The sequence below is a fragment of the Alternaria arbusti genome (genome assembly GCF_024043155.1).
Source record: "Alternaria arbusti strain BMP 1465 chromosome Unknown scaffold_15, whole genome shotgun sequence".
Classification (NCBI taxonomy): Eukaryota; Fungi; Ascomycota; class Dothideomycetes; order Pleosporales; family Pleosporaceae; genus Alternaria; species Alternaria arbusti.
In genome coordinates, this window is record NW_026249955.1 from 702,854 (window position 1) to 726,273 (window position 23,420).

The 23,420-nt window shown below is 53.0% G+C and overlaps 3 protein-coding genes across 3 annotated transcripts; 2 read left to right on the forward strand and 1 right to left on the reverse strand.

Moving 5' to 3' along the window:
• Positions 1-884: 884 nt before the first annotated feature.
• On the forward strand, positions 885-1,176 carry J4E86_009091 (uncharacterized protein; the record flags this gene model as incomplete). The annotated part of the gene is made up of 2 exons (XM_051449598.1): positions 885-1,076; positions 1,141-1,176. The coding sequence occupies 2 exons, from the start codon at positions 885-887 to the stop codon at positions 1,174-1,176; spliced, it is 228 nt and encodes a 75-aa protein (XP_051299452.1).
• Positions 1,177-3,893: 2,717 nt separating this feature from the next.
• Positions 3,894-4,821, reverse strand: J4E86_009092 (uncharacterized protein; the record flags this gene model as incomplete). Its single annotated transcript, XM_051449599.1, has 2 exons — positions 3,894-4,421; positions 4,489-4,821. The coding sequence occupies 2 exons, from the start codon at positions 4,819-4,821 to the stop codon at positions 3,894-3,896; spliced, it is 861 nt and encodes a 286-aa protein (XP_051299453.1).
• A 6,787-nt stretch (positions 4,822-11,608) lies between these two features.
• On the forward strand, positions 11,609-12,796 carry J4E86_009093 (uncharacterized protein; the record flags this gene model as incomplete). The annotated part of the gene is made up of 2 exons (XM_051449600.1): positions 11,609-12,540; positions 12,619-12,796. The coding sequence occupies 2 exons, from the start codon at positions 11,609-11,611 to the stop codon at positions 12,794-12,796; spliced, it is 1,110 nt and encodes a 369-aa protein (XP_051299454.1).
• Between the last annotated feature and the right edge of the window lie 10,624 nt (positions 12,797-23,420).

The following is a 23,420-nucleotide window of genomic DNA, read 5'->3' on the forward strand; positions in this document are numbered from 1 at the left end:
TCGATGGGCTCATGGAGCGTGATCTCTCTTCTTCCAACATTGAGCCTACGGCGGCCTGGGTGGTGGGACAGATGGCGGGCTTGGTCAACGCGCTCCAATACCTTCACACTGGAGACGACAAGAGTAAATCGTATGGGAGACATGGCGACATAAAGCCCGAGAATATCTTATGGTATGCCACTGGCGAGGAAGGGCCGCCTTTTTCAGGAATACTGAAAATCACCGATTTCGGGCGCTCCGAATTTTCTTCAATGAGTCGAAGACGACTGAGCATTCACAAGGCTCTTTATGAAGGGGAACCCCCTTGTTACCTTGGTCCTTCAGGGCGTCAATATGCTGCTCCTGAATCCGAGATCTCTACAAGCGACCGTTCTGTTCGATCAGCATCCTCTGACATCTTCAGTCTTGGCTGTGTATATCTGGAAATGGTTGTTTGGCTTATTATGGGCACAGAGGCAAGAACACGATTGCACCAAAGCTTACGCTCTGACGTTCCGGGACGTGGAACGTCTTTCTGGCATCTGGACGTAACAGCACATGAGCTTTCGTTCATCCTGAAGCCTCCGATCGAAGAGTATCTAAAGAGGCTATTGGAACTTACGAAAGATAACGCAACTTTAAGGGATACTGTCTACCTTCTCGTTTACGGTGGTGCATTAGATCCGAGTCCTCACAAGCGTCCGACGGCAAAGAAAATGGGTGAACAAATCATTGCCTATAAGACGGGAAACTCACAGGCTTCAGCAGAACTCATTGAAAGTCCTGTGTGGACACGAGTTTGGATCCACCCATACAACTTCAGTTCGCAATCTCGTCGGCCGTGGGAACAGCAGGACACTTCGCCCACGTTGGTCTGCGAGACACTATGTCTTCATTATACCGACATGGCGAACGACGAAGCACTCCACGAAAAAGAGGCCCTGAAGGATTCAGAGCAATTTGAGGACACAGATGACGAATCGCAGCCAGCTGAATGCAACGGCGATCTAGACTGCGGCAGTGACCGCGTCCTCGGTCCGAAGCGACAATGCCCTTACTGCACTCTCGAAGCTCGTCCTGCTGCTCTCAAAGCTCATGTCAGGGCTGTCCACCGCAATCGCCAACTTCATGAATGTCCACAGTGTAATGAGTTATTCAAAGACACGAAGCATCTCACGCAGCATCAACGACAGCTAGGACCTGTGTGTGCAAGCGCCTCGATCTTTGATGGAGAAGACATGTTCAGTAGGGAGCAGCTACCCTCACGGCAGCTGACCCGGACTGATAGCGCAACATGTTTACGTGACCAGTATGTTCTAGGCGACAATTCTTCCGGTCGATCGCGTACGATTGAAACTGAATACCTTCCCCAAATGCGCAGCGGTGGAGCGGTGTCTAGTCATCATCACAACGATGCCGGCGGATCTTATGTGAGGTATTGACGTCTGGACTATTTCTTTCCTTTCTCAGATGATATCCAGTCGAATTTTAAAGATTTCGCTCTGCTTGGCCATCAAAGCAGGAGGTGTTGCCTGCTCTTCATGGGTGGTTATGTCTTGTAGAGAATTTCAATGGGCTCTATTTCCTCCCATACCGTTTTATGGCTGTAGCAGGGATTTCTCAATCTGCTCGGACTTGGTGGCCAAAGCATATATGACGAAATTAGTGCCTTGTCATGATGCTCAAATACTGTTGTTCCAGCTCTACGCATCATGCTACAACTAGTTAGACCACGCGTCGCAGGTCAAGTGTAGGGGAACAATGAAAGCCAAAAATATCATGAATACAAGAACTCGAATATCATAAACATCATCATCGTCTCAGTCGCGGCTTTTGTGTGGTATGTTTTGAGTCTACCGACCGCCATCTGACGTCACTGTCTTTTCCATTCTCCATATACTCAATGCTTCATTTCACGTCTCTTCCTTTCCTCATCAAGGCAAAAAGTCCATTTTCACGCACGTGTCCAGTCTTGCTCATTCCATTGTTCGCATTCGACGTCACTGATGTTACGTCACAAGGCTCGCAAACGCTACGCACTCCCGATTCTACTCCCCATCACTGTCGATCTACAGAAGTTTCCTTTGCCGTGTTGCCGCTGTTCTCACTTTGTAAGCTAATCAGGACGTCGTCGTTGTAATGCGCGCTTTTGGTCCGTGCTTCTTGTTGTTTTCGCGCTCCCAGAGCCGCCTTCACTTGCGCCTTCACCTCACCAGATCAGGCCATATCACACGCCTAGAACGTTCGCCAGGCAACAATATGCTCACAGAATACGTCAGTCACCTGGTATTCGGACGCGCTAGCGCCGACTGCGGGTAATCTGCCGGCTCACCCTCTGTCTATATAAAACCCCATCCCCCCGCCTCTCTCCCTCTTACTCCCCACTCGCTCACTCCCCACAACTCAAGTTTGCTATCCCCAACAACAGTACTATGGCCGCATTCTTCCAAGTAAGTACTTCCTTTCCTTCCCTTCACTTCATTTCAGTCTTGGCTAACATTTTCAGACATCGGCCTTTACTCATGATGTATGACATCATCCATCAACAATCATCATGAGTAACAACATCATCAACCCTTCCTCAATCGACTGTCGACAGTCAACATGACTTCACTTCACTTCCAACTTTCAGCCTCGCCTTCAACATCACTGCCTCGCATGCCTCACACCCACCCGCCTCGGTCCAACCTACCTACCTCACTTCGATTCGACCTTCATCTACCTTGACACCCACATCACCTTCGGTCTATCCCACTACCACATCGAACTCGCATCGTCTTACTACATCGGCTCATCGCCTTTACTTCCGACATGCACCACCCCCGACGGCACCGCGGCACAGGCACCAACCTCTCTGGCACCGGCTCGATTCTCCTTTGACTGTCGACAGTCTCACGCCACTCCCGATCGTATGCGCGTCGCGAAAGTCAAGTTGTGGCACAGGGATGCAGGCCAGGCTGCATGGTTGGCCCTTGAGTTGGTAGCGGTTTGGATCAGAAGGACTGGCAAGAGCGGAGGATCAGTGGTGTTGGGTTCAGTCACTGTCACTGTTGGACACTTTCACATTGGATGTTGATGCCATCTCGAGAGTGCCTCGAGACAACAAGGTTGGAGGATAGACGGTCAATGGCGCTTGCGCTACACTGGGCCTCTTGTTGTTCTCTTGGGTGTCTTCGGACCCCAGGATGGTTGATCATCTTATTTGAACCAGATGGCGGCTTCTTCGGAAGTTCAGGTCAATTCTGGTGATGATAGTGGAGTGTCGGCATGTTCGACGAGCACTGTTCTTGACATCGCTGCTGGTGAGCCCTGGTTTGGTGGATGGTTGGACTTGATGGACTTGGTGGTGGTGGTTGGATAGTGCAAGGATTTGGTGGTGTTTGGATGTCTTCTGGGTTGGCTGGATGGAACATGGACTTCTTGTATGGGTTTCAACTTCAGGATTTCAACGGTGGTGGTGGTTTAGCTTAGCTGGCATTCTTGGGTCCTCAAATCAACCAACTTTGCCATTACATCTTGTTCACTTCTTGACTTCTTACTTGTTTGACTTCTTAACTTCTTGACTTCTTACCTTCTTGCCTTTATATCTTCTACCCTATACATTCTACATCGCCTTTCCTCTAACACATTCCACAGGCTTTGTAAACAAAACCTCCTAAGAATGTAGCATACCTCGACATCAAAGTTTAAAGAAGATGTTGTAATATATATCTCAGGCAAAGACGTGCGCAACTCTATGTATCAATCTCTTATATCTCTCTCAACCTCACTTAAGTAGCATTCTTCTGTGGAGAAAGAGAGCATAAGCGCTACATTGCAGGTAAACAGGGCGCACATGTGCAAAGCAGGAGATATATGCCAGGCAACCAATGTGCGCATTGCACCTTCTGCCATGACTTCTCCCTTCCACCTCGCTAGTCCAGAATCACGATCTCTCTCTCCTTTCTTCTTCCTCGCCGCCCTCTCACACAAGCCATATAATCCGCATCCCGCGCTACCAACCCACCCATCCCTATCGCCCTCCACTCCTCCTCCAACGCCTTCTCTGCATACGCTATCCTACCCTCTTCCGAGCGCATACTACCCGGTATCTTCTTCTTTTCCTTCTCCTTCCCCAGCACCTCCCCATCCCCATTGCGCGACGGGTCCGAGCACACATACCACCCCACAGTGGGCTCGTACGTGATACCCAAATGTTTAACAATACGGTCGTGTTTCGCGCGGCGATTGCGCATATAGCTTTCGTCGCGCGCTGCGTCGCCGAGCTGGGATCGTATGTGTGCGGCGCGGGCGCGAACATCGGGGGCGGATAGCATGATGCATGCGGCGCCCATGATCGGGTATGGTGCTGTTACCAAAGGAGGGAGATCGAGGTATAATGGCGACGGGGTAAACAGGTCAAGTTTAGAGAGCTGTGTGGATTGCATGGCTTGTGTCATTGTCTGGCCGGCATATCAGCACTATCACACATACATGAAGGGGCGTTTCCAGTCCCTGGGGTGTACATACCATCTTCTCATACTCCTTCTTATCGCACCCCAGGCAACATGCCACGCTCTTGTAGAGACACGCTTTCCGCTGTGTCTTTTTCTTGCAGAAGTAACACATGTCGCCCAGCCATTTTCGACGGCACGTGTATATGCGCGTATTCTTCGGTAGGACGATGTCGGCGTGGCGTTTGAGGAGGTTGCGCGCGTATTCTTCGACGATGGCGTTGAGATGCTTGTTTGTTGCGGCGAGGGTGTTGAGCGGGTAGGTGGAGAGGGTGGGGTTGAGGTTTGGCTCCGTGTAGGAGAGGATGGTGAAAAGGATTTCGGGTGGGAGACTGGTGAGGTCTGGCATCTTGGGTGGTGTTGTTGCGCGATGACTTGGGGAGTTTCTGGTGTTGCAACGACATCACTCCCGGCGTTTAGGCGGCGGGGTTAAGCTAGTCGTGTCGCGCGATGATGCGCGTCATGAAGCGCGTTTCTATCACCTCACCACGACTGTCGATATTCAAGAGCTATTTGCGGAGGAAGCAGGCAGTTCAGCATGTATTTATGATTACTTTCGCCCTCTTGTAGGCCATCCACGCAGATCTGCCATGTAGGCATGCCTGAGGCACACCGGAGCATGTCCGAAAGCCACCCTCTCACACGTACGGTCGGACCCTCCTAGATATCGCATACCACTACCTCGGCGAAGACTGGTGATTGGATTCCACTGAGACCATGTGAAGATGAAGAAGTTGTTGATGGATAGATGAGAAGATCATTGAAGCCAGTAAGTTCCGTTGCCGGCTCCACCTCCTACCGATTTCGTCCTTCTGTTGAATTGCTTAGAACTTACCCTCATGAACTTCACGTGCTGATTGACGCCAGTTACCAATTACTTCAGATCGATACGCTCACTTATGTCGCACACATATACCTCTCAGCCCACCCGACGATCACCCGTACGAGATTTAGTGCCGCACAGGAGCTTGGACACATAACAAGAGTGTGCTCGAAGAGACGAGACTCTTAGCGAGTCTAACCGTACTCGTATAGCCTTACCCGCTGGCTGCTGTTATGGGACAAGGCGGCTTTGGGCTGCCTCATATAAGAACGACGACGCGCTATGGCTAACTAGGCAAGAATCAGTGCTCGTATCAAGATGAGTGAGATTACGTGAAGGAACAGAATATCCAATCAAGGTTTTGTGCAGTCGTATTGTTAATGTTGTATGTAAGGAGTTCCGTCTCAGGCACGCACGTCGGCAAAGATAGGCGGAAGGCATGCCTCCAGCTTACTAGCCAGCCCGCGGTATTGGAAGCGAAGCCCTACAGTCTGGTCAATGCGGCTCAACGTCTGGAGTACAGGAGCCGAATGGGCTACTGGCAACTAGTTCGATGGCAGGGCAGAAGACCGCCGCTTTATCCTCCATATACCCTGTTATAACCCTCTCAGCTCGTACAGCGGAGAGCCACACGGCCATGCCATCCCACGCAACAGCCAATCCAGACACGAGTTACATCATTCGCGGGATGGAGGCATATACCCTCTTCACCACGTTGATGGTCGGGATTGGTAAAGGTGCTCTTCCCGGTCTCTGGCTCTCCATTGGCTCATCTCATCTTCAGCCCTGGTGCCACGAGATATGATTAACATGCATCCTGCATCCATGATTGGATCTGCTCAGCCTGAGGAACGGTCTCATCGTCGGCCCACAGAACCTTGTGGGCCTTGGGTGGGCCAACCGAGTAGTCACAGAAGGAAGGCTAGCTACCAAACTGTCGGAACTGCACGGAGCCTCCCTTTCGGCTCGGCTCATCGTCCTTCGACAGACACTGCCGCGTTTCAAGAGGGCTTTGCTAGGCGTAGGAGACATTTTTGAGCCAGTGGACCGTCGAGGTGTGTGACAAGAAGCGGTAAGTTCCTGAGTGCCCGACCAATCAGATAGACCGCCCAGCCTCAAATCCGCCTACGCCCTTCGCATGCGCGGATTGCTCATGTGCGCGAAGAGCTGTCTCGATTCGATTTGCCACATATCGGTAGCTACGCGACGTGAGAAGGGCCGACTCCCTTCCTCGAGAACCTATGCCTCCACCCTAGCGTTCCCGCGGGACGAGACCCGCTGGCTATCGTGAGTCAGAAGCAAGTGGTTTGATTGAACAAGTCCTCGAGAACAAATACCAGAAATTGCGTGTAACACGCCCCTTCTGGACGCGGCCCGCATGCTTCGGGGGCACAGGGCACAGGGTGCCGGGGGGTGCCTGAGGCAACCAGATTCGTGGTGGATTGGAGTGAATACCTAACAGAAGGACTCCACTGGACGTGTCCTCGTCTTCTTAAACTGTCTTCGTGCCCGCCGTCACTCTCTCACTCCCGCCTTTCACGCTCACACTCCAAGTGACCATTAGACTCTTTTATCATTCATCTTTATCTAACATCGAACTGACCAGCCACGCATCAGGTGACTGGACCAAAAGTCATCCACGTCTCACACGCCCCTGTACCTGATCGCATCCTTCAGCCGCAATCTCTCGATCTAGGCTATCCCTTCCCTTCCTTGACTCCGCTTCCAGTAGTCACTCGCTACACACAACGTCTTCACGCACCCTACTAGTCCACCCAAGACAAGATGAGCGGATCACAGCGTCGCTCTGGCGGTAGCTCCAACGGGTCAGACCGTAACGGCGGTGGCGGTCGTAGCAGCAGTTCTCGTGGTCACTCATACACGAACGTAAGACTGTTTCATTGCATGCGTTGAACCTCGTCGCTAACGAGACGCAGTCTACCTCGGGAGGAGGCGCATCTACTCCATCTACACAAAGCAACGGCTACGATCCACGGAACGATTCCGTATACGCACAAGTGCAACGCTCATCATGGTCCCACCACTCGTATCCCAACGGCGCGGGAAGCAACCAAGCTTCATACACGGCGCCTCCGCCTCCAAGACCCCAAGTTCAACAACCTCGCGCCTACACCGGTCCATATCAGTTTGAGATAGGTCACTCGTCCACTCATCTGGACGTGCCCCTTCACCAAACTTCCGCGAGTGACTTTTACTCGTCGCCGAGACCTCACGCGTCTTCGTCGGCAGACCGCCGTGCGCAGCCGGACCGAGGACAGCACCAGTACCAGCCCACCAGTGGCGGTGCTCACCCGTCTCAAGCTGTAGGCCGAAGCTCTGGGCCTTATGACGCTGTCGGCTACATCAGACGCGATGGAGCGGTTTACGACCAGGATGAGGTGTATGAGGAATACAGGCCATATGGGCAACAACAATATAACGGAAGTAACGGAACATCACGTTGAATGACAACACGAGGTTACGATATAGGATGAGAGAAGATTTGGTTTCCTTATATTTATGTTCATGTTTGTTGAGGGCGATTGGGGGCCGACCGGCTGAGGTTGCAGCCCCAGGCGCCTGTCTTTTCGGCAGTCATCTTTGGGTTCACCTCAGCCTACTGTCCCAGCACTTAGTGTATTATTTCTCACGCATGATGATGTTAGAGGATTTTCCGTCCAGCCTCGTTGGTTAGTGGGCTTTCTTGCCTTCAGCTGGCGACTACCCTTCCGACTAGACTGTCTGGCACAGTCGTTGTCTCATTGTACTTGTACACGATTTTTTGTAGCGCGTTAGCAGGCAGGTAGTTTTGGAGTCTGGTATGCAATCTCAAATTTAAAGCTTCTCGAAATCAACTTCGATCTCTGCTCTTACCGCTGTGGATGTGTCGGTGTTCTTCCACACCCATCTCCATTCCGAACGACTTCCGAGCCTCGGTTGAGCCGCATTCTGCTCACGAAGTCGTCCGCCCGTGAAGTTGACACGTTCACCACTCACCGGTATGCCGATCTCGATTTCTCGCAACATCGCTTACACTCACCGGAATTTAGTCGCCGAGAAGGACTCGGTGACCGGAAACGCATGCATGAGGATAGTGAGACATGCTGCTGATCTAGATTTGGAGGCAATAACAGGAGATGAGGACCGCCATGTGTTGGAGCTCTGGTAGCCAGTCGGTCCTTGGAGGACTCCTGCGCTTATGCATTGAAGTATCCAGTCCTCCGTGAAGGCGTCGATGGGACGCGCGTGCAGAGGTTGAGGACTCGTCCAGCTCATCTCACGGTTGGTTTGAGTTTGTCGCGATTGACCAAGTATGTGTGAGTCCGTAGATATTTGTGTCGTTGTTCTGCATGGTGGCGATCTTACTGCAGGGCTCGCCTTTGCTATAGCTGCGGAGCATTTGTCTAATCTGTCGGTAGGTGAGTGCTTTACCTTCTGCATGCATTGTTCCTACCGATCAGAAGCAATGAAGCGGTGCAAGTGGCGCCTAAGAGGGAGGCATGCCACGCAGCCAGCAAAGTGGGGGACACCACCGTAAGCCGAATCAAGCTTCGATGCGGCTATGAGGCTACAAGGCAACCGGACCCGACTACATGAAGGGCACACTTGTCATGGGCGCTTAATGCCAGTCGGAGAGAGCGTCGTGTGGTGCGAGTCACCAGTCGTTGGCACTTTGAGAGGCGCGCACGAAGGGCACGGCGAAGGGCACGGTGAATGCTTCGATGCGGGTGATACGGTTGGAGGACGGTCCGCTTGAACGGGGCGTAAGCTGCAGACCCCGTCCCAATTGATGCGGCTCTAGTTGGAGTTGAACCTGCTACAGCAGGGTCTTGCCTGTTAGAAATCTGTCAGATGCATACGCTATACGGTAGGCCGGACCCATTTCCGGGTCGAAGGTGCGATTGCATCAATGGATTGATTGGTCTTGACGTGCGATATCGAGGTCGAGAAACCTGGCGGTCAGATCCGAAATTCTCGCATGCTTATCGCGCATTGTGCCTGCACAAAGACATTGTATGACGAAATTGGTTGCTGCGGCCGTTGGCTCCGGCTGACTCGACCTCGGGAGCGAGATGAGATGGAGCGGGAAGTGACGTGATCTTGGCAAGCGATTGGCACGGAACGCATCGCACTAGCGCGCGTCAAAACGTGTCCCATGTTCCCCCGCTTTTGACGTGCCAAGGTTGGAACGTCGTAGCAAAAGAGCTCTCGCGATCTCGTCTTCAATTCGGCATCTTTTGCGAGCTTTGCTTCACCTTTCGGTTTGGAGGACTTTGCGCGCTAAGAGTGTGCAGTCGGGCAGCAATGGATGGCGTCTGGAGGCCGCCCGCGACACGCGTAAGATACCACCCTGGCATTGCCTAGATATCGTTAGGGCTGGAGCTCGATTTGGGTTGGCTCTCCTGCATGCGGATGGGGGAATCGCTACCGTGCAAGTAGATGCATACCGCACTGATCGCTCTAGCACTTGTCATGGGCTGCAACTGGAGGGGGAACGCTCGTGCCGTCTGCCTCTTTCTAGCTGACTCGCGCCCTCGTCTCTTCGCCCAGCCGTCCATGCTTGGTGTTGAGCACTACGTGTCGCTTGAAGGACACACCAAAGTTCTGTGAAGCGCCGCTTCGTTGATTGGCGCCTCGATCTATACCCAAAGTGTGCGAATTGGAAAGATGCTGGTTCGCTGGGGGCCTGATGCGTCGGCGTCATTGGTGACTCAGCTTGTAGTACGTATTCCCAATGTCTGAGATCTGTTGAGACTACAGGCTCGTCTGGCGATTATCAAAGCCGGTAGACTCACCGGTCGGCAGTCGCTGGAGCACCCACAGTGTGGCTCAGATTCGCTCTCGAGGCAGACTCCCAGGCTGATTCTGAAGATTCTGCCCTGTAGTGCACTCTTGAATTGGCAATCCGTCGGCCCCATCGTTGCGGCTGTGCTGTCGAGAGAAAACAGTTTCGAAGGCCGAGCATCAGGTGGATATATCTGAAGCTATGCCTCTAACTTTCTTGACGAAGTTTGCGCTTCCAGAACCTCGATGTTGTTCCCCGTTGTTTTTGCGAACAGAGCCGCATCTTTACCAATTCGGTTTCGACGACCAATTAACCCCCACGCCCGCCACGGAAACTGGCTCACAACACCGCGTGTTCCTGCCGGACTCTCGAACTCGCCAGCGAACAACATATCAAAGTAGCCGGCACACTGCTTCCGGGATGCATACTCTATCGCTCGCCGCCGGTGTCCAGGGATAGCCCCGCTTCAGTTTCCGAAGGTTAGCGCCATCCTTGTTGCCCGTCTCTTGTTCTGGATTGCGGTGAGGGTAAAGCCCTTTTCGACTATGACCGACGACCCTATTCCTCCACATCGGAACCAACGCTTGGCGTCGCCTTCTTTCTCGCCATGTGTAGGCTCGCCGACGTAGCCAATGGACCTACGCCAGCTGGATGGCCCGAGACATCCAAGGGCCTGAGGCAACAAGAATAGATGAGCGTTTCATCTATACCCAATCACTCGACGCCGATAGTGTCGAAGCTGGGATGCGTTCTAGTCTTGGCCGTTGCTTGAGTTGTCCACAAGCTCGTACACATACATTACAGTTCAGGGCTTCTTAGTGCGACGCAGTGTCCTCCAGACCTCTTGCCTTCTTTTGATCTTTCGAAATCGAGGCCACTGCCAGCGACATGGTGTATCGGGCTCCTGGGTTGTCCTTCCAATGGCATCGAGCTTCCGGGTTGGAGGCATTTGTCGCGCCGCCGGTTCATAACGCGCGGTCCTGGCGGGAGTCGGCAGTCCTGAAGGAACTTACACGATTCCTCCTGGCCATGACGTCTGCATGTACTTGGACTCAATAAAGTCCTTCAGTATTGCGGATGCTCTTTGCCACATAATTTCGAGATCACCCCCGCGATCCGAATATGCTCATTCACATCGAAGCAAAACGTCGCTGGAGCATTACGTACGTGAGTCCAAGATCCCATCAGTGGCTGGTGTTTCAGCTGAAGTGTACTGTACTGATTGAGTTCAGCATCTCGACATCTCGGCATAGCTTGACCGACAAAACAACGACGCCAAGCACAGGTTCATGTGCTTGCAGCCGCTCTACCATCGCCGTGCCAGTTGACGACACCAAAGGCTCATCAGTCCCAAGTCATCCAAGGAATCCTAGTAGCACCACAGTCTCCAGGTGCCGAACGTTCTTACGAAAGCTTTGCCGGGTCTCAGTACGAACTTACCGGATGAATCCCCAACAGTATGCAGAAGCTGTTCACGACGAGGCTCCTCCACCTTATGGATGTCCGTACGGATGTGAACTTCCTGCAATGCCGCTCCACGAGCTTTCAGATAGGCTTATGCTTGCTCCAGAGCTTGAAGGAGACCATGTCTTCGCTGAGCTGGAAGGTCTTATGGAGCGAACCCAGGACCACTCTCTCGAGTCTGACACGAGTCAAGCGTCGTTCTTAGATCTGAATGAGACCGACGAGTGCGATGCGACTCCCGTGCGACGCTCACCCACAAATGCCGACGCGCCAATGTTACTGTGGGCTTTGAACACCCAGTACCACTCGGTCTCAGCCCCCAGTATGACCAGCGGGCGGCAATCTCACAAGTCATCGCCATCGCCCGTATCGCCTGTCACACCCGACGTCAACGGCGTTTGCTCCGCCCAATTCTATTCGAATGCCAATCGCCCCGTTAGCACCGTATCGCCTCTTGAAAGTTTCCCACCCAACGGTTTCGATTTGCCTAGGTCGTTTCGAATGGACACAGACTGGAGTCATCCTTCGTTGGAAGCTAGTCACGCGGAGTCTTTCCGGGGAATCGCACAGCAGCCAGCAAAAGGTCTTGATGGGCGACAAGATGGCCCGCTAGGATCTTCGGTACCGTTTGGTCTTGCAAACCATGAGTCGCACGTTCCCGGTGTCCAATCACCACCTACACTAGGCCAGTGCTTGCCGGAGCTGCATTCGCAGCGGCATGACGCCACCGGTATCCGCTTCGGTACCTACGAACTCTCCGAGCACCAGGAATGGCATTTTCGTGGCGGGTATGAACAAGATGCTGCTAAAGATGAAGACATCGAACGTCAGGAATCCGCAGCTCAACAACCCGAATCACTGCAGTACGCCCATCGCTTTGGAGGAAACCAGGGGCCGCCTACCAACTTCGTTGAGCTTGAGGATTATCAATATCCTCAATTCTGCGAGGTTCTGGAACAGAACGGGAATGATGCTCCGCTAGAGCATTGCAATAAGTGTGGCAAAACGTTTCGAGGCAGGTAAGCTTCACCCTCTCGCATTTCGCTCTTGCAAAGGTATTGACTTGACAACAGGTATCGAAAAGGCAACCTGCGACGGCATAACCTTGCCTTTCATAACACACTTGCTGTCGTAGTCGGATCCGCGTGCCGTGTTTGCAAAAAGGCTTACAAGCGGACCGATGCGACTCGCAAACACGAGTGGAAGAAGCATCGTATCCTGGACGCCATGCCCAAGAAGCGCACAAAATAGTTGCGCCAGTGGCGACGATAATGATCGACTGTAACGACGATTGCCTTACAGTGCAGATCGAGAGCTGGGGTCTCTCTCACCCTGGTGGTATGAACAGTTGCTTGCGGCATCTTCTCTTTTCCCTCTTCGGGGCGCACTGGTTGTTCTCTTACTGCGCTGGGGCGCTCTTAATGTAATTCAGCGCACAAGCGCGTCTTCAGCTTCGTAGCTAGAAGTGTAATGATCAAAACGTAAATCAGGATGCACGCGACCAATCATATGGCCACTGTGACATCCCAATCTGACGTGCCAGTGAGAAGCCTGGAGCCTAGTAGGGGCCCCATACCTGTTATTCCAAGATCTGGGGTAGGCCAACGCAGACAACGGAGATAGGCATGCGGCTCTGCGGAGATGTCAACCAGTGCGGTTAGAGCCAACATGACGAAGAATGGCGTGAGCTCAATTAGGCCTCCCGTCTTGTCATGCTGGGTACCAGATGCGGGTGTTAAAGCAGCATGCTCGTCATCCAACACGGTAGGTAACGATTTGCAGCAGTCCCACGTGGCGGCGCTTGCAGGCCTTCGCCCTTGGAGCCCCGTGAGCCCCGCAACCCCAGTGAGACCAACAAAGCTTCGCCATTTTGTCATCTTTCGGTGCTAGGGTCGCATCAGATGACTGCCATTTGCCACTTGCGCTGCGGTGCCGTTGTATCCGTGGCCGTGGACGCCCAAGAGGGCGCAACCGAAAGATCACATGTCCATTGCATACCGCGTTGCAGGGTTTTGATCAATATGCAAATCGCTTTCATCCAATGTTTTCGAGTCCTCCAAGTAATCTGAGTTCAGTCGGTCCGGCATCTAGTGCGCAGATGCTCAGCTATGCCGTACCCGGGCGTAATTGCTGCATGCTGTGGTGTAGTGGGCCGCTGATGGACATCGCCTGAGCCGGCCCTTGAGGCTGATTTATTCCCGATGCTTTGGGACGTGGAATTGTCAGAAGCATGGTTACGAGAATAACCGTCGCGGTTTGTACTGGTCATGCCAACGCATCCACCGCTTCCAAATCACCAGCGATCACCATAGCGGATGATAAGTATATGCCACAGGTGAAGCTTTCACCGCCGTGTGGGCGGAGTCGTACCGTGGATGCTCTGAGCACGCGTGATGTGTAATGAATCCTTCAAGAGGGAGGCTGACGCCGATCATAGCACATGCGAGATGACTGTTAGAGATACTCGTCACCAAGGTCCGTTGGATGATAGATCTGCGAGCGAGCAGCGGTACGGATAGAGCGTTTCTGTGTCTGACAGGGTTGCTACTGGGGTTTCTCTGCATTCTTTTGCCGAGCGACTTTGTGCGCGAGGAAAAAGAAGCACCATTCAACATCACCACCCCTTCTAGTGACTGTCACCTGCTGATTTGAGTCTCGTATGCGCCAAAGTGGATTCTGGTGATCTGCGGCGGATAAATGGCCAGCCCTGTAGAGCTGAATATCCCTGGGACGGGGCGTATTCCTTCATCTTGCAGTAGGAGCTACGACAAATATGGTAAGTGATGGTGGACCACACGTGTCGGAAAGTTATCCTAGAGTAGGAGCAATACTGCCCTGTGTCCGCCTTCCGTCGGGACGGGCGTCGTGCATTAGCAAGAGAGGGCTATGTTGTCTGGGTTTACGGGGACATTCCAAGGTTTTCGGTATGCTGGTTAGCCATCCAAGACGCCATCGTGTTAGAGACTAAAGGGCAATAATGGTGATTTCTCCGAGGCTGTTATTGCCGTGTCATGGCAGAATGGGCTGCATGACGGCCCGGATGTGATGCGTCAGCACCTTGACGACGAAAGCAAGGCCTTGTGCCTTAGACGTCAAGAGTGATAGCGCCCGTCTCGTCTCACTTTCTGTGCACTAGCTTGGCTGCAAGTGTGCGGCGTGGAGTAACAGACATCGGATGGTCTGTTTCCCGTCGTGCCGGAACCGGTATCGTATCGGCCCGCTAGTCCATAGAATTTCAACGGCATGTGGGTACCGAAGCCCTTCGCAAAATCCATGGTGGTGCTGTTCTCTATTCGCGCGCCCTCGCAGAGCCTCACATCACGTGTAGATGGTGGGGCAAAGGTCCGCGCTATCAGATGTCTAATCTTATTTCGCACTTGGCGGCTGCGCGATGGAATACGCACTGCTTCTGCAGACACGCACCTGTGCGGGGTTGACGCCCACGTTTACTTTTTCGCTTGTCGGACTAACGCGCAGTTCGCACAAGCGACAGTCCGTGTGGACCAGAATCGCGTTGGCGTGGCCCAAGCACTTCAATCGCAGCGGAAGGGCAATGGCGGGAAGAAACGAAGTCTCGTTTCGAGGAAGACGCCACCCTTTTCGTTGTTCACTTCCATTCTCCCATGGAAGTCGCCAAGCGCTGGGTGCTTGCTAATCCCCGCTCGACATCGTGGCACAACAGGTGCATAGGCCCATTGGAAGAAGTCGTTGGTGGCTCGATCGTCCGGCTGAGCAGGCTTACAGCTGGACACAGGGGCTCGCTGATTCAATGGAAAATAGTTCAATCTCGACTCGAGCGCTCGGTGTAATGGAGATGTGCCGATGAGCTTGCAAACTGTTCTCAGCTTTTGGAAGAAATCTGCCTTTCTCGATCATGCGCAACAATTAAGCTACACGCGTTGCGCGCAAAGCGTGCTTGATTGAGAGGTAAGGTGTGATGCGCCGCCGGCTGCACAAACCCGAACCGTGAACCGTGTCAAGCCACTGGCGCTTGGTATCCACAACCCATCTTCATCTTCGTCTGCAAGCTTAATCGATCCAACAGATATGTTCCAGGTAGTATAGAATATATCGGGTCGCCGGCATAACCGAAAGCACGCAGTCGGTATTATTGATCTATATCGCCTCCCTCGTGGAGTGGCCATTCACGCGCCATCTGCGATTCGAGTATGCCGGGGCCTAGAAGACATGCCGGCTCATGTGCCCCACGCAGAGGATGCGTATAGACAACGAGCTGCTGCAAGTCATACTGCATATTCACACCCTTCTCATGTTGGCGCCGGATGATGGCTGATGATCGACGTGGATCAAAAGGGCCAGGATCCCAACGTTGTAAATTCGATCTTTACGTACCGTCGGTTCAGCCTCGCTGTCGGCCCCGTCGCGGGCCTCTGCGCATACCAGTAGTCCCGTATTCGCTGCTTTTATCATCATGGAATCGGCTACAAATGCCCTGCGCACTTGGCTACCGAACGCGCCCTCTTATGACACTGGGCCCGCTGAGCCCCGAAACGGTGGAGGAGGCTCCGAGGCTCGCAGCCACTCATTGTCATCTCCATCGGCTTCGATCGATCTGCTGTAATGGATTGAACGTTTCTGCTAATAACCCAAGGGACAGATACCGACGCTAGCGCAGCGCCGTTCCTGCTCTCCGGGAAGAGGCAGTAGGCAAAAGTTGACAACAAACGTCGGACCCACTTCCTAGTCGTCGGCGAAATGCGTGTTGTTGCGCAGCGAAATCGAGCCCTCGAGGGACTGCTTCCATGGGCTAGAGAGGTTCCGCGCCCTTAACAGTACCGACGTAACCTTCTCTGACTCGACCAGCGTACGTGTCGGGCTAACTGCATAGTACCCCCGGGCGTCACAGTCCTTCATCGAGCACGAGACTTGAGTACATAGTACCCTACGCCCCTTCGTGTTGGCTGCCACGGTCGACCACACATCCTCCTCCTTCTCCTCTTCCTCCATCGCGTACCTCTACTCGATTGCAAATCCGCACGTTTCGTTTGCCATACCTGCCGATCGTACTCGAGTCCAAGACAAAGGCTGCTCCAAGCAACGGAACACCACAGCAACAACATCATTGCTTATCTTGAGGTGAAGAGGTGGGCTCTCAACACACACGAGACATTCCGAAGAAGTAAAAGCGTTGTCAAAGGCTGCTCCGTTGTCGACCCTCTGGTCGCTTGGCACTTTTACTAGGCTCGTCAACCTCAACGGCCATACCCTCGAAGCGGCCTGCGCGACAAGAAACAACCTTCGGTCTTCTTCAACACCTTCTCTTTTACTCGTTTGATCCAAATACATCGCCACCGTGGACACAACTCAGAATCCAAACAAAAAAGGCGGACAAGGCTGTAGAGTCCAGCATTACGACATCGACACCAACGGACGTGGTCCATCCGCTACCACTCCCTTGTTGCAGCTTCATATCCAATCTTTCACCAGACCGGCATCGTTCAACACTCGTACCGTCCCCTCCAAGCTCACGCGGGCGGCTTAGAGACTGTACTGGCTTCCGGATCGCATCTCAACGTGTCGTTTCTTGTTTGACGCCATCCAGCAACGCACACGCCTCCGCCCATTCGTGTCTCATATCGACGATAGACTCTCTGAGAGATCCGAGAACTTGTTTCCGCATTCCTCGCGCAAAGGGTCACTACCTCGAGCAAGGCTGGTTACAAGATGTACCCACCCGACCAGCATCGGCGCCCTTCCCACAGTGGGCGGCGCAGCCAAAGGCGTTCGAACGTCGATCACGGTAGCCAACCTATACTGCATCAGTATGCCGGTGGCCATGATTTTGGGCTTGACGACAATGTCGTTGGCCCATGCATGCTCCAGCCCCACAACTCACGATCCTTCCAGCAGCTGGCCACGCAATTTACCAGCGGTAGATCCTATACAAATCCTCCTGTGTTCGAAGGCAACAGGTCGCACGCGTGGGCGGAACAACAGGAAAGCATGGAACAGGAACAGTCGTGCGGCAATGGGGACCCTGCTTCGGCGAACTACCCTGGCGCGTCGCACTACCATCTGAACATACCCGGTGCTACGGGCGGCTGGCACAGCCGCCAGGGATATTCTCATGGGCAAGGCAGCGCGTCCGTATCGATGACGAGTAGCCAGTCCGCGCGGCAGAGTGTACCCAGTGTCGCGTTCAATGGCTCCATGAACTCGCCTATACAACCTCCCGGATATTATCACCAAGCGGACGCGATCGCTGGTAGCCAGATGATCCAAGACGCAAGCGTGGTCAGCCGTGAAGATTCCTACCACTCCCACATTGCCTATCCCGGGCAAGTCGATGTGGGTGACGGGGTCAACATGGAACTCGTTCACGGCGACCCCGAACAGCCACCGTGGTCGCCTTACTATCCGGCCAGCATGAACTATTCGCCATATCTTCTTGAGGAGCCGACCATGCCAGATTGGCAAAACATCTCAGAGCCGACGTTTTCGACAACGGACCATGAAGGGTCGGATTCGGGCTACATGGGCGATTCTTGTACTCCACTATCATCAATGGACTACAGCGGTGGTAGCATGCTTGACAGTACCCTTACTGAGCGTCCAGGCACGGGATACCCACAGAACACGGACCCCGAGCACATTCCGCCTGATTGTACACCCTCTGGGACTATCCCTCACATCGACATCGACATCGACAACGACTACTATATGCCTCCCATGGAGCCCCCACCGACCATGGAAAGCTCTTTTCAGTATGGAGCCAACCTAGTCGTGCCACTGTCAAGAACTCATTCCACACGGTCTTCTGCATCCGATGCTTCTTCGACAGGTCCTCCAACTTTCACTCCGGAGGTAATGTACTGCGACGTGGGTGACTGCAGGCAGGCTTTCAGTGGCCAGTATCGAAGAGGCAACCTAGGCAAGTCGTGGCCTTAAAAACTGGGTGTGAAATATACACTGACTTTGCATTCTAGGGAGACACAAGAGGCAAAAGCACAGAGAGGGCCAAGCGTACGTGTGCGAAGATGACACGTGTGCCAAGGAGTTCCAGAGAAAAGATGCTCGACTGAAGCATTACAGGAGGAATCATCCTGAGCTTGCTGTCGATAGTCCGCTCGTGCGTCGGTCGTCCGCTTCGAGGTCCGCGCGTAGAAACCAAGATGTCGAGCTCAGCAACATGTCGAGTTGGGTCGGCTGAATTCTATCGACAACAGGGTCGGCATCCTGCCCTCAACCTTCCCCAAAGCATCAACGACACCAAGACTATCTCTTTCTTCCCGCTCTTAATGTTCCCCATTACTCTTTTGGCTATCGGTCCGACGGAGAGGACAGATTCGCCTTCAATATATGTAGCCCTACGCACTTCTCACATGTTGTAAGCTGCCATGCCCGCACCATGCTCAGCACGCTTCGTTAGTGCCATTTCCCATGTTGCCCATAACGTTGACGCAATCTGTACACCGAACACACACGCAGTCTTTACTTGTACAAGCCCATCTCTTTTGTCCCATTGTTTTGTTGTTGTTCGGTATACGTTTGCGATGAAAGGTCTTGGTTTCGTTGTATGTATTGATGGGTCGTCGTTGACGAAGGGTAGTGCCGCGGATGGAGTGTTCGTCCAGCCTTCGGTAGGCCAGCCACGTCACATCGTCCAGACACCAACTACCTCGCCACATTCCCGCATGAGAACAAAGAAAAGGTCCTCCGTGACTATGCGCATTCCGGAAAGATGAGGATGTCGTTGAGAGATGGTCGAGGATGCTGTAGTCGAGTCGAAGGCCCTGTCGTGAGGTGCTAGGCGGCGACGACGGCGCCGAATGGGGCCCGACCCAAACTTTACATGATTCACGACCCACAGGCCTCTCTCCGACACAGCCAACGGGATGCGACTAGTCAATATCGATAGCTCACAGCGCTGGCTAACAGGACAAGGCCACCAACATCTGTTGTGACGTGTTGTCAGTCGCGCAAAAGAGCCTTTGGGCAGCCACTTCCAAGGTAGGAGGGCCCAATCCACCGGGAAGTCGCGAACGGCTAGGTGCGGGTCGTAACACGAGGCACAAGCTACACGCATGCCTTCTGCACGTTCGTACCTCGATTTGCGACAAGATAAGATCTTTCTGCCGATCACTGGGAAGTGAGGCGACTGAACAGGTATGTTGAGGGTTGCCCGGGGTCCCCTCACGAAACCTTTGAAGCTAGCTAACGCGTTGTTGCTTTTGGTCACAGATCTGTAACATGTTTCGACGAAGGACTAGCCGTCTGAGCTTCGTGAGTGCGATATGCGATGGCGGGCGGTCGCTTATATATGAGAAGCCATTCATTCCATAAGAGGTGGCTGCCTGGGATCGCGTATGTTGTTGCTCGGTGGGCCTAAAAAAGGCTCGTCAGCCATAGGCGAGGGGAGTTCACGTTATCCGGACCTTACTGGCTCTTCTACCTAATCGCCTTGGGTTCTCATCCTTCCATCACTGAAACGTGATCCAATGGAATCAAGATGACTATACTATACGCCTGGGTCGTTCGACTGGGGTTTGTCTTGAGTCATAGCTCTTTAGATTGGACGCTCCAGGAAAGACCAATAGTCTTACAGAGGCTCGCCATCGGTTTCGTCATGCGAAGGCTATGCGCAGGCAGTGATGTGTGCATCTGTACGGCTGTGGTCGGCTCGAAGATCTTGGCTGCGCTGGATAGGGTTGAGCTGAGCACTTGGATCATTGAGAGGAAGACTCACCATGTATCGCTAGCATGTATGTAACAAAATTTCACCAACCGGTACACTCAGACCTTTTGCAAATGATCTCAGTTTTCCATTACATTCCATCGAGCTGACAGATCAGGTGATAGCATGCGCTATGAAGGCGTGATCATATGCCTAATTGGGAAATAACTCTTCTTTAAAAGTAATCCGCTCGCGTCGTCCGATTCCTTGAAGGCAAATCTGAAGCAGTAAATTTCCTGGTAACATGAATATCTCGCGACGTGAAGGCGAAGAAAACGCCACCCGTGTGGCGCAGTATCGAAATCTCAATGTCATCAGCTTGAGTGAACATTCGGCCGCTCCGACTCGAACGCCACTGAACTCGAGAATGGAGGAAGTTGGTAAGCTCTTGTCTTTAGATTCCGTCTCCCAGACATTTTCAATGCTGTTGTGCGCGTGGCTTCGTACGCAGGCAGTAGAACCCGTAATGGTTGCGTCCCGCATAATACATGGCGTCAACGGTGCCCCACTACCTATACTTCATGACTACAAAGCACTTTGTGAGACAGTCCAGATTTCGCGTGAGAGAACGACTTGTTGTCGTTAAACGAAAGGCAAGAAGATGGTAATGATATATCTAACTGACTTCCAATCCGATCCCCTCGTGTTACCTGATTTATCGCTCTCATGCGAGGCAGCGCTTCGTATCTAAACCAAACAGAATCATCTTGAGGCCCAACTTGTAGATTCCTCGCCTCCCTATGATCGTTCTAATCCATGATAGCGAAGTCAGTCATTCTTGCAGCTCATACTCTATAGTGTTCCCAGGTTAAGCTAACAAACCAGAATTACAAAGATTTACTGCCTGCGAAACACGCGTGCAGACGGTAGACCTACGTGTGGCAGCGGCTCGAAACCCCGTCCTGCCTATGATGAGCAACCCCATCACACCCTATTTTGACGTGTTAAAACACTACTGCGTACTCTTCACCGATACGGGGTTCTGGAAAGCACTCATGTCCAACGTGGCAACCCGATCTACGCCCTCTTCTGACATGCCTACGTAGTGCAACAATGTTGTGTTACTCCAGGAACCCGATAACTGGGACCAAGACGCCGTTTGCGGTCGAGTTCATTTACAGGGCTTGCGACTAGGCTGAGAACATTGAATCCCACGTTCCCAGTGATCCTCACCATTCCAGTCCTCCACTGCCGTGAGCCTGGAGCGGACTCATACGTTAGAAATGGGTTTCATACCACGCGATAACCGAATCTCATCAAGATCCAGTCATCAAACCACCAGATTGGGTTCTGAACACCCGAAAGCGCTTGTAGGGCGTCGGCACGGTAGATGCTTTGCCTTCGTGTTGTTGAGCTTCGCTTTGGAAACAACATCCCCTCCAGGTTCTAAGGACGTCCTCAACGTTTATTGGTCTGTACTTCCACGAAGCAATCGTCGCTGGACAGGTGAGGCAAACGGTAGGTGTTGATCTTGGACTTTGCGGCCATCACAGCCCTGAGCCGAACCATTGGTATCGCTGATCGGAAGCTCGGCGATGTTCCTGCATGAGGGCGCATGATGCTCAGCAACAGGCGTATTGTCAGAACGGAACATCTGATGATTGGGGTTGGAAATCGATTGGGCGCGTGCCAACCATGGATACGTGGCAATTAATTTCGCTCGCCCGCACTTCATCGCAAAGTTGATGAGGGTCTTCGCTAATGAATCTCGATTCTATCCCGGAGTGCGAAACGCGAAGTTTCAGCTTTGTTGGTGTTCTGGGGAGTAGAAGGGTTCGAGAACTCGTCTCTAGTTCTTGTGGCCACCGCCTGTCGGATGTCCTCGGTTAGCGGAAGGCGCGACAACGCGTAACGGAGGCTGTGCTACACGCTCGGATTTGAGCGACGACAGGCGATTGTTTATCAGGTCAAGGAGAACGTCGGGTTGCCACTTGTCTTCCATACGCCTGTCTACTTGGCATTGATCATATTGGTCGGGCGTTGATGTGAGAGGGTGTGCAGGAGTCCATCATCAAGCAAGCAGGCCTGACTGCATGACACCGATTTTGTTTCTTCGCCTCCAAGACAGAGCTGCAACATTATGCACTGCTGCCAGCGCACATAGTAATATCTTATGGCTTAAATGACGTTTTGGCTGATGTGGTTTACCTGGAATAGACAATGTTAATGGAAGCTTGCCATAAAGCTGATGTGCATGTGACTCAGCTGACATCGTTATGGACGCCAAAAGCTGCACGTTACTACAACTAATCGCGAAGATATAAAAGCGCAGCTGTGAGATGTTAGGGGTCGTGGCTTGCGTAGCACAGTCGCCACAGGCGCTCGTGGACCCCTATCGTTCTTCCTTTCCAAGCTTCATCACGCCTTCCCTTTCGCCGCCCAACCACCACAGATCTTGGAAAGTTCATTGTATAGAATTCTCAACATCCTCAACCTATCATACTGCGACAACTTGTACAGCCCGGTCGTGTCATGTACGGTGCTCACTGGCTTTCCCGGGGTTCTCAGCGGCCAAGCACTGGCATGTTACTGCAGATCGTCTGCAGGGTGCCATTCGTCTCTGATACCAGAATGAGGCAAAAGACCAAAAGCAGGCGGGTGGCAGGCTTGAGCGCTGCTCAGGTGGCAAGCCCTCCTTTCGATTGAGTCGACGAGTCGATGAGCGTCCTTTGAGGTGCCATGGTGCGTGTTGCTGGTCCACTAAAATTAAGCCGCCGCGGGCAGGCGAGCCTCGCTGACGCTCCGACCTGGCGATGTCTTGACTGCTAACCTCCTCTCGCCGACACCTTCGTCCCTAGCATACCTAGGTAACCCCAACGACGCCACGATGGACCTCGCCCCTACGCACGCGTATCCTGTTCGACCGCCATCGCCGTTCCATGGTGCGTACGATGAACAAGACGATGACCCATAGGCAACGAGCCATTCACGACCCTTGCGATGTCAACGACACAAAGATGCCAATAACCGCCATTTCGCTGAAGGAAATGGCTTCGCCAACAAGAAGTCCTCTTGCCTTTCTTTCTCGATGCTCCGCGTTCCTCCGCCTCGATCGAACGTATGCACCCATTACGCCAGACGCCTAGAATATTTTTTCTTGTACTCATGGTCCTGATGGACTGAGAGCACAATGATTTTCCCGAACGACACGAACTTGTACGCAACGTGTCGTTGCAACAC